Source organism: Eucalyptus grandis, chromosome 10 (genome assembly GCF_016545825.1).
Source record: "Eucalyptus grandis isolate ANBG69807.140 chromosome 10, ASM1654582v1, whole genome shotgun sequence".
NCBI classification, from domain to species: domain Eukaryota; kingdom Viridiplantae; phylum Streptophyta; class Magnoliopsida; order Myrtales; family Myrtaceae; genus Eucalyptus; species Eucalyptus grandis.
In genome coordinates, this window is record NC_052621.1 from 12,118,078 (window position 1) to 12,128,532 (window position 10,455).

Consider the following 10,455-nt stretch of genomic DNA (forward strand, 5'->3'; position numbering starts at 1 on the left):
TCTCTTCTTCTTCCTCCTTCTTTATGGCCGGTTGAAGAAGAAGAAAAAGAAAAGAAGAGAAAAGAAGAAAAATTAGACTTGATTATAAGAATTATTCTCGAGAATAAAAAATAAATTTTTTTCTAAAAAATAAATTTTTTTCTACTTGTTGATTCTATTCCAAATCTATTTTTAGAAACAAAAAAAAATTTTTGCTCTCGAAATAAAAAATTTACCAATTATTTTTAATTATTTCGAGAACAAAATTATAAAATGAAGTACTTGTTTGGAGCGGTACCAAACAAGCCCTTAGACTCCCTTACCTTAAGCCGCCATATCTTTTTCCCCCTCTTTTCACACTTGTTACTTTTAATAGCTCTAAATTTTAAGTCTTGTTTTGTTAGAATTGTTCCCACAACGAAATATATTTCTTCGCAAGTCGTTCTTTGATTTTATTAGAGGGGACCAAGATTCTACGCCAACTTTAGACAAAAGATATCTCATGCAATATGGAATGGAACTTTTTAAATCCAAACAAGATTCTACAACCCCAAACCAAGTCAAAATTTAATCAATGATGAGATCCAAAAGTTACAAGATCAATCTCGAACTATGCCAAGATTCGATTGACGACACATATTAAGGATATTGAGATATAATGTCCGAATTCAATCAACAACAAGGTATCGACGACACAAATCAAAACGCTATAGTTAAGGAAATTTAAAGTACAATGCAAAAAAAAGTAAATATAATTGAAAGATAATAATTTGTTGATTTGTGTGGGATCTTCTCTCATTGGATACCTAGTGGTATTATAGTGAAGGTGTGATAATCGCTTATCGGCTATGCCCGATGGTTGTGTTCCTCCAAGTAACTTCCATTGGTCTTGCCCATGCTCCTTTATTCTCGCAAAGGTGTAGTAACTGCTCCTCGACTATGCCCATGCTTGTATAACTATCTTTACTGCGTGTTGGTGGTTTTGCAATTATGACCACCATTCCATGAATAGGTCTTCGAATGGCAACTACACCCTCCACAACATGCCTTTTCAATGCCCACTATCTTGGTGATCTGAATAGTATTAGAAATACTTTCAATGACTTGCCTCTTGTGCTTATAGGCGGCCACCAACTGTCCGTTATCATATTTCGACAATTGGACAGGTGGTATTAAAGAATATTGTCATTGACCGTTGTGAGTTAATTCATGTACTTGTCGATGATTTAATATGTATGAGATGACGCCCATGCACCATGCATGTGGCTGCCGCTTACCCTTGCTCATATGCTACATATTTCGTACTCTTGTGCCGTGCCAGGCATGTGGGATTCGATGATTAAATCAACTTTTGGTGTCGACTAGCCTTTATATCTAATTTTGAGTCTTTATTTCATATTTTTGTATGTCCTCGGGAAAGAAATTCTATAAATGCTACTATTCACTAATGGAGCATTGAGATAATGGATTTCATACATAGAAATCACTCGCCACTGTTCACCATTTCTTGGCTACAAAGAAAATTACTCGCCATGTTAACAACCGGCACATTGAAAAATAACGTAATGGGTTTAAAAGTGTCTAGTATATATTATCATTAGATTAGTAAATTTTCACAAGTATGCATGACGCAAGACATGACATCACACGACTTTTTCACTATCGTAATCGATGCGGTTGTCTCGGTCTTACAACGTCGCGACAAGTTTTGCTGAAGCGTACGTGCGCGCGAGAAATACTGTCGGTGACATCTCCTCGATTTCTTGAAATCTCGATCGGCGATATTTTTTTTTCCAGTGGGGAGTTGAAATTTGCGGAAGGCTGGAGTTGCCAATAATATGATTATCGTACCGGGGCGTTTCGACCTGCCATCGACGACGATCGTGGCCACTATAGCAAAAACTTTTTTCTCATTTGCTAAGAGACGTTTTTTTCTGCAAAACAAATGCACAGGCAGAACACGAGCTAGCAAAAGAGAATGCCTACAAAACCGACTATACTTTGTACAAATAATGAACCAATCAACTAATGAGAGTCCGAAACCCTCTCTCCCAACTATTTACAAAAGATGAAATAGAAGGTGACCAAGAAAAGTCTCGAGGACTCGAGAGGAAAGATATGTACAGAGAAGAAACTGAGAGAAGGCTGTCGTCACTGGCTAAATCCTATATGTAACATTATCGCGCCTGGGGTATATATGGATGCATGAGACACGGCAGAGACATCACGATGGACCTCCGATCCGAACACAAAGCTTGGAGAAAGTAGTAGAGCTCCAATTGACAAAACATGAAGGACGATCCAACTATGATGAGGATGGTCGAGCATAATTTCAGATCAACCACTGCCACCACGACGACTTCTTTTTTGACAGTTCAGGCAGCTCTGCAAACCATTGAAAAGCATATCACAACATAAGAGGATGCATAAGAGGATGCATAACCAAACTATTTATTTCCCCTTTTTTACTCGTTCTTTTGCAAACCAAGTAAGTCCATAAGTGTCAAGGTAAAGCTGATGTTGAAATAAATCTCCGTCAGCAGCAAATATAAGAGCAAAGGATCGAAAAATGTAGAGATACTTGACTGGAACATGAACAAGCAGGATCAGATGAGATATCACTTGCATCTATGTTAGTGCCACTAAAACTCCCTAATTAACCATATCAGAGTTTTAAAGAAAATCCACCAGAAATCAACAGGCCAACCAGACTACAGTCGCCACACGCTTGATACCGCTTATAATTGCATCAAGAATAGAGTCCTCAACCAGGAAAAAGAAAGTTTGTCAGAGTAGTGGCTTCCATTAGAGAGTGTCAACAAGAAGAAAATCATGTGACATATGTAAAGGACAAGCACATGTGAAAGATGAGCAAAGATCATAGATAAGGTCCTAATTAGAATATTTATGATAGAGGGGATTCAATGACCATTCCACATAATTATGAAGAACACCTGCAACTTCTGCTTCCTAGCCTTTGCAATTTATTTTTTTTGGTCTAAAAGGCTTTGCAAGTTTGAAAAGCTACACTTGATACCATTACCATGACAAACCTTAGTTTTTTTAATCCACTGCCTGAATTTCAATGGAATAGCACTACAGTTAAAAGCAACTATCGCTTACAAGAAAACCATTCTATAAGCAGACCAGCTTGGCCTAATAAAACTATATATCTTTGCTGGAAAAAAAATGTATTTATTCAGACAAATTGCAATGTCAAAGGTTTAGGCTATTATGTGGTTACGCCTTGACCACTGAATGCAATATTTGGGGCACAGACTGGCCATCAGGCATGATAAAATTTCAACACTAAAAGCTACTCAGCCAAAGTGGGCCCAAGGATCTAATTTCACTCGCACAATTCTTCAAGTTCAGAAGATCTAGGAGCTTTGGTTCTATAATTTATTAAGTGCTTCTCAACTCAATAATAAGCCACTGCACATAAGGCTAATACGATGCATGTATGGTTGTCTCAAGTCTCCACTAGCAACCACAAAGCTCTAGATTCAAATGAGCAGTGAGATTTTAATCAAGATTGCTAAATTCGATCATATCAGCTAAAAGGTGTTGTAGGAGCACTTGACAAACAAATGTATGAGTAGAAAGTGAGAGCGAATATCTGGGATTAAAGACAAAATCCAAAAAAGAAAGCTTATTGACATGAAAAATTATTCACTCGAAACCATATGAATGTATCACAACCTCTTTCGGCAACACCAAGGCATGCAAAATTAGTCCCTTAAAATATATACAGAGCACGCATTTTGCCAGGCTACAAAAGCACAAAGACTAACCTCCTTCGGGATAAATTGAGTTGTAGTGCACCTCTGCCCAGAAGCTCAAGAAAATGACTGGAAGAAAAACGAAAATTGTAAGTTCATGCATCATCTGGCTCTGTAAGCTAAAGAACAAAACAGGACCCTGATACAGAAGTTAATGCAATATCAAGTTCCATTGATTCGATGATACTAAGCTTACAGCATCATTTAACTAATATTCAATACTCAGTAGCACAACTCCACTGTAATAATAAACAAAGAATACTTCCCAAGAAATAATAAACAAGGAATAGTCAAACCAGAGATGTACGATCTAGTAACTCAGAATTGTGTATTTATGTGCAAATCACTGGAACAATGATGATGTCTTCATAAATAAAACTTAGTCCTTCCCATTGCAACAAATTACAAATAAAATGATGGAAGAGATGACAGTGTATAATTAGACTCTATACAGCAAGAAGGGGATGAACAAATGGCCAAGCTAGATACTTTATCTGCACAATCATATCTAAACTACTAACCAGGGGAGTAGTGCACAAATTGAATATTACCAAATGCAACTAGTATCTTAGTATGCAGAGACTTCCAAAATTCCGAGGTACACAAGTGGAATGAACTGAAACAGAACATCATTCATTCAGAAATCAAGCAAACCAGATCATACAATGCACCTTGACTAAGCTTTACTCACCTTTGTCTGCAAAACTTTTTGCAAATTATATATAAATATCCAAGAGAAAAGTGGAGAACTTGGGAAAGCATATAAACATCCAAAGAGAAAAAATAAGGAGGGCCAGCTATTGAAAGGTGTGAATTTAGAAAATCCACATGCTAATGGCCTCCAAAGATTATATCATGAGTATTAAGTAGCCTGCTTCCAGAGGTTTGGATGTTGACCAATCAGTATGCAAAATTACATTAAGCATCCACCTTGCAGATTAACATTAAGGTCGTCTATCCATCTTACCTTTAAAATATTGCAGTGTGATGTATAGAATCCATTAAGCCATGGTATAGATCAAGAAATGCTAGAATAATCATTTTTCTTAATGAGAAGTATTAAAGAAAATATTACCTCGTTTCGACTTTGGAATATGTGGAAGGATCTCAATGTAGCATGTCTCCTTAAAAGAAGTGATCACAAAAATCTTGACTCCATACTGCAATAGAGCAAAAAGTATGCATTAATAATCTCTATCTATTGACAGAGAAGGATCACTCGGGCTCCATTGATTTAACTAATCAAACCACCACAGTGACAATTGACAATTATAAGTACACACCATTATCCCACATTCACGTGTTCACCACCAGCATTTCACCAGCACCCGTTTTACTGGCCCAATAATGGTGGCATCAACAAGAGGTCAATCAGAGAGCAACTCTACCCCACACCACCCACCACACCATAAGTTATCACTACAAAGCTGTTTACCAGATGACATGAAATACCATCCACATAAAGCTAAAGATGTTTTAGATTTAAATTCACTCTTGCAAATTTAGTTAATCAATTTGTGATATTAGATTTCTGAACTAACCTAACTCAATGTCATTTTTCGTCCATCCCTTCATTACAAATACGTTGTAATGAAAACTATTACAAAGATTTAAATAATAAAAAAAAAGGTTGAATGGAAGGGGGAAAAAGGGTTGTAGATCATACGGAATCAGCAGCAGCTTGCAATGTGACATGATCGCCCCATTCTCCATTCCTAGTCATCCAATCAAACGAAAGATAAATAAACAAAATCTTATGTCAGCAAAGGATGAGAAGAACCAAATAATACTGATTGCCTACATGCTCATTTTCTTCAAATAGTCACCGAAAGCCATCTGGACATAGCCATCGTACCTCTCTGGACATGACTTCAACTGATTATATCGCCAATCAAAAAGCCAAAGAAATAAACATCAGAATTAATGCAAAGCACATAATTTTAAATCCACACCACAGACCAACCCAAAAAAAAAAAAATCCACACTACAGCAGTGGACTACCTGCTGAACAATTTGACGCCTCACAAATTTGTGGTGCTCCGGTGATCGATACAGTTGGTCTGATAAAGCACGAAACTGATAAAAAGTTCAAGCAATGAGTGTCTCAACCACATTTGTTAATAAAAGGACATGGAAGCACCACAGAAAAGGAGCCTCAATGGCCATAAACAATTGACAGTAGAGAGAAGAGAGATTGGTGCATGGTCAAAACAGGAGACAACACAAAAAATTTAATCACAGCGACAAAATGAAAATGATGATACTTGCTATATGGAACACACAATTCACAATACACAGAAATCTGACATCTATAAAGAATTCATGCAACAGATTCAGTGTGTTAACCAACCTGGCAGTTACCATCTCCCTGGACTTTATTTTCAACAAGATAGTATAACCGTAACCTGCAACAGATAAAAGGATTAAACAGCATGTAAGTCCACATGGTATCAACTGGTTCGGGCAGTTAGCTCCACTAAATTCAGTATAACTAGAAGACAACAGTACAGTTCAAGCTTTCAAAGTATTTGTTACGCCCCAATCATGATTTTAAGAAGCAGAAAACCACTGAGTATTAATTTTATTTTCATCCTCAGATAGAACCATCCACTTGACGTTAAAATATCTGATCATCCAACAAAAGTATAGATATGAACAAGACCTGAGTAGTTTTACCCAAAAACTAAAGAAAGAAAGAAAGAAACCTGTCTAGAAGTCTTTGATGATCCGACACCTCTTCTTCTATAGAAGGTATTTCCCCATTAATTTTAGGCACATGCTGCAAAAAAAAATTAAGAAAAAATCAAAGGAATCATGAACAGCAACACTTCGATTACAAGGCAACTGGAAAGTACAACATTTAAACAAATTTGCTGGCACAGTGATGTTGTTGTTCTGTTAACCATATTAAAAAAACCTCAAGCTAAGTTTTACATCCATGGCCACATCTTGAAATTGTCAAGACAAGAAAGCATCAAATCTTGCCAATTAAACTTTTTTCTGAACAAATGCTCAGAATGCACTCAAAGATGTTTGTGGCATCAGCATTTTACTGGTCACTGCAAGCGTAATTTTTTCCATTCACTTGAGTGACGAATATTGGACTATGGAGCAATCATTCATCCTATGTGTTGACAGGTTCTAGTGCATGATAGAGAAGCGACATTCCAAATCAACATACTGAATGTCTTAAAAATGATTAAATAACAGGTATTTTTGGGCAAATTAAATAATAGATTGAGTTTGCCAATGTTGCAATATTTTACTGAGCAACCATCTGAAAATATAGCTCATTCATGGGTCTCAAGTCCTTCAACATGGTCCACATCCATAAGAGGAATAGATGCTAACCTTCTTACACAATAAGCTCGTCCTAACATGCTTAATTCATCACAACTCTTATCCATTCAAACCCAGACTGTGCCCTACATCCATTAGATACATGGACAAATATTCTGCACATGTCAAGGCAACTCTTGTCTACAAACCCTCTTTCTAGTGGCAACTGGTAGAAATTCATTTAGTCTAGCAACAAGCTATGAGTTAGAACATCATCATTGTTTAGGCAGAGAAATGCACAGAATAATTCTTTGTGCTCTAAACATATAAAGTAGACAGTAAGCTCAGCACAGTGGAAACACTCACAGGTACAGGGACCATCTGATTCAACCTCTTGCCAACTTCGCCATCAAGCACAGATTCATCTGCTAGGTGTAGCATACCCACATCATCATCAGACCATGATTTTTCTCCCGAGCTGGAATATGAATTAGCATTTCCCACCTCATCACGTGCTTCAACCTCTTTTTGATATTCCAATTGTTGATCATTTTTCCGTCCTGTGTTTCGGAAAAAACTTGAAACTAAGAAGGTCACAAAAAAGCCAACAGAGAAACAGCCAGAAATTAACTCACCTTCAGCATCCAAGTATCTCTTTGAAGAAGCAAGCCAATCCTGGGTCAAAACTGAAGCTTGTAATTGTTCATTTCCAGAAGTCGACACACCAGATGCTTCTTCAAGAGCGAGTCGTGAAAGTTCTTCTTGGAGAGCATGTGCGATAATCTCATCATTCTCCAAACTTGGCTGTCGTGCTTCGGCCTTAGTCTCATCATTCTCCAAACTTGGCTGTCGTGCTTCGGCGTAGCCCAGTTGTTCAGCATAGCCTGGTTCATCTTGTTCAACGTAGCCTACTCTAACGAATTCGACACTACTCAAGTCAGGATCATATTGAGTTACAGTGCCTCGTGAACCGGCATTGGAAATAGAGCAAACATCCAGAGGATGATGGAGGCCCCCACGTACAGCATCAGGATCTTGCTCGGGATCATATTGAGGTACACAGCCACATGAACCGGCATCTGAAAGAGGGCAAACGTGCAAAACATCGAGGCCCCAGCGTACAACAGGATCTTGCTCGTACATGGTCATGCTACCCATTGCAATCCACAACCGACTCGACGAAATAGAGAAAAATAAAAGATCTGGATGACAAAAACAAGGAATCTAATTATATCCGAAGCCGTACCATCATCGATCAATCCTATGCATTCAGGTAAAAAAATATTCATTCTACTGGCAGAAAAGTTGATAAAATCGGGACCATATCTAGGAATTACTCATATAAAGAAACTCATAAGACAAATTACTTTGAAAAACTAAATGAATTAGATGTTCAGATAACACAGCCATCATACGATCAGGATTGCAAAAAAATTGAAGAAGTAGGCGATTACAAATGATCAAGGATGGACACGGAGAAAAAAGAGAAGTCGAAAATAATACCGAAACCGTCGGTGTCTCATTCGAAACTTCGACAACTTACGAACCCATTATTTGGTTATCGATGAAGCAATAGATAAGAAAGCGTGGAAATCAAGAAATTCGAAAGAGACAAGAAATATGCTGACACTATGAAAAAGAAAAAAAAAAAAAAAACTAGAATTTCCAACGATCCGATAATTAGGAACCATAGCATCAGCCAAAACCCCCCCATCTCCAAAACAGAGTCTTTCTTCCCAAACCCACTTCCTCAAACGCCGAAAACGAAACCCAGATCATCGAAAGAAGAACGACCCAACACGTCAAAGAGGAAATAAACGACAAGTAATTGAGAAAGGAAGCAACTTTCGCAGTCTCGGGTAAAGGGCAAAGCACAGGGAACGCACCTTCGGATCAAAGACAGAGCATCGAATCGAGGGTGTCAAATCTTTCCCGGCTGAAAAATCAAATATCTCTTCTCTCTCGCACCAGCGGCCGCGCCTGTTCATCCATCCGCCCCCCTCGCACCTTCTCTTTTCCACTGGTCTTCTTCCCGTGGTTATATGGTGGGGTTTTACTGAAGCGTACGTAACGAATCGTCGAAAGTGGCGGGGAGGAAGAGAGAGGATCGTGCGCGCGATAAATCCTGCTGCTGATATCTTCTTGATTTTCTTGAAATCTCGTTGGGCGATATCTTTTCTTCCCGTGGGGGAGAGTAGAAATTTGCGGAAGGCTGGAGGGACTTGCTTCTTCGTGGAGGTTTGCGCTTTGTGAAACCGAACCGCCGCAGCGTGACGTCACGTGGGCGCGGCACCGGCCACCGGGAAAGGCGGTCCCCTCGGCGGCCGCGCCCCTTTCTGGCGCGGATCGGGTGCGTCGCATGGCCGGTTCTTGGAACGTGGGCCCCCCCGGTTTCAAGAAATGCGGCGCTTTTAACGTTGTATTCATCATGACCACAAAAAAAAAAAAAAAAAAAAGTATTTCGCTTCTGAGGAAAACTAGTAAATAGAAAATGGACAGGATGTGTATAATTAATGTTTCTAAAATTTAAGTTTTTTTCTTGTTAAATATGCTTAACAAGTATTACAAACACTCTTTAAAAAAATCTGTACAAATATGAGTAATTTTGGAGCTATAGCACGCGTAAATGCTAACATCGCTCTCAAGCGACAAATACACGTTAGATTTTTTTTCTTTTATGATAGTTTTTTTTTTGTGAACAAATTTCTTTTATGATAGTTGATTAAAATGAGAATCATGCAGCTCGAGGTGCAAAATAAGCAAATAAGGGAAAAAAAAAACACGTCTCAATTTCTCTAATGGACTTCATGAGAGTCAACATCAGCCTTGAAAATTTTGCTTAATTGATTTTCAATTTTTCGTTAATGCAGTTTGGAGTTGTGCAAATTGATTGTTAACAGAAATATAAGCTTCATTTTATCGAAATTAGAGCATAGGAGACTTGTTTGGGAAAACTTCATCCTTAAGAACTCAATTGCATAAATTAATAGTTGAAGGCCCTATCAGAAAAAAGAGTACAAGTTGAATAACCATATATGTAGTTAGATTTTTTCTTGTATCATGTGTCATCAATATTATAAAAATTTGAATCGATTCTTACTAAATATATTCTCATAGAGTTCCGAATGACTCGATAACATGATCCTTGCAATCACGCGAATATAATTTTATAATCTCGGAATACCTCACAAAGATTACAACATCTAGGTCTGAAATTTGGTGTGTATATATATATATATATAGAGAGAGAGAGAGAGAGAGAGAGAGAGAGGGTAATATTCCACAATCTTGACAATAATATTCCATAATATTGGCATCGAGATGTCAGAGGTGGCCGGCATGAACGCGTCGCCATTCTAAAGTAATCATGCAATAAAGAATTCAGCACCAGGGATTTCAATGGCAGACAATCTTG

The 10,455-nt window shown here is 38.0% G+C and overlaps 1 protein-coding gene across 4 annotated transcripts; it reads right to left on the bottom strand.

The window, feature by feature from the left end:
- Positions 1 to 1,925: 1,925 nt before the first annotated feature.
- On the bottom strand, positions 1,926 to 9,254 carry LOC104421776 (OVARIAN TUMOR DOMAIN-containing deubiquitinating enzyme 12). Of its 4 annotated transcripts, none has more exons than XM_010033860.3 (11): positions 8,927 to 9,254; positions 7,676 to 8,242; positions 7,407 to 7,600; positions 6,467 to 6,540; positions 6,112 to 6,166; positions 5,763 to 5,837; positions 5,617 to 5,636; positions 5,428 to 5,476; positions 4,837 to 4,921; positions 3,774 to 3,830; positions 1,926 to 2,364 (listed from the first exon to the last, which is right to left on the bottom strand). In XM_010033860.3, the coding sequence occupies exons 2-11, from the start codon at positions 8,196 to 8,198 to the stop codon at positions 2,312 to 2,314; spliced, it is 1,185 nt and encodes a 394-aa protein (XP_010032162.1). In that variant the 5' UTR covers positions 8,199 to 8,242; positions 8,927 to 9,254; the 3' UTR covers positions 1,926 to 2,311. The 4 variants fall into 4 exon arrangements, with proteins under 4 accessions (XP_010032162.1, XP_018719771.1, XP_010032159.1 ...); XM_018864226.2 differs by having other exon boundaries at positions 5,563 to 5,636; positions 7,676 to 8,301; positions 8,927 to 9,253; XM_010033857.3 differs by having other exon boundaries at positions 5,563 to 5,636; positions 8,927 to 9,252.
- Positions 9,255 to 10,455: the final 1,201 nt, after the last annotated feature.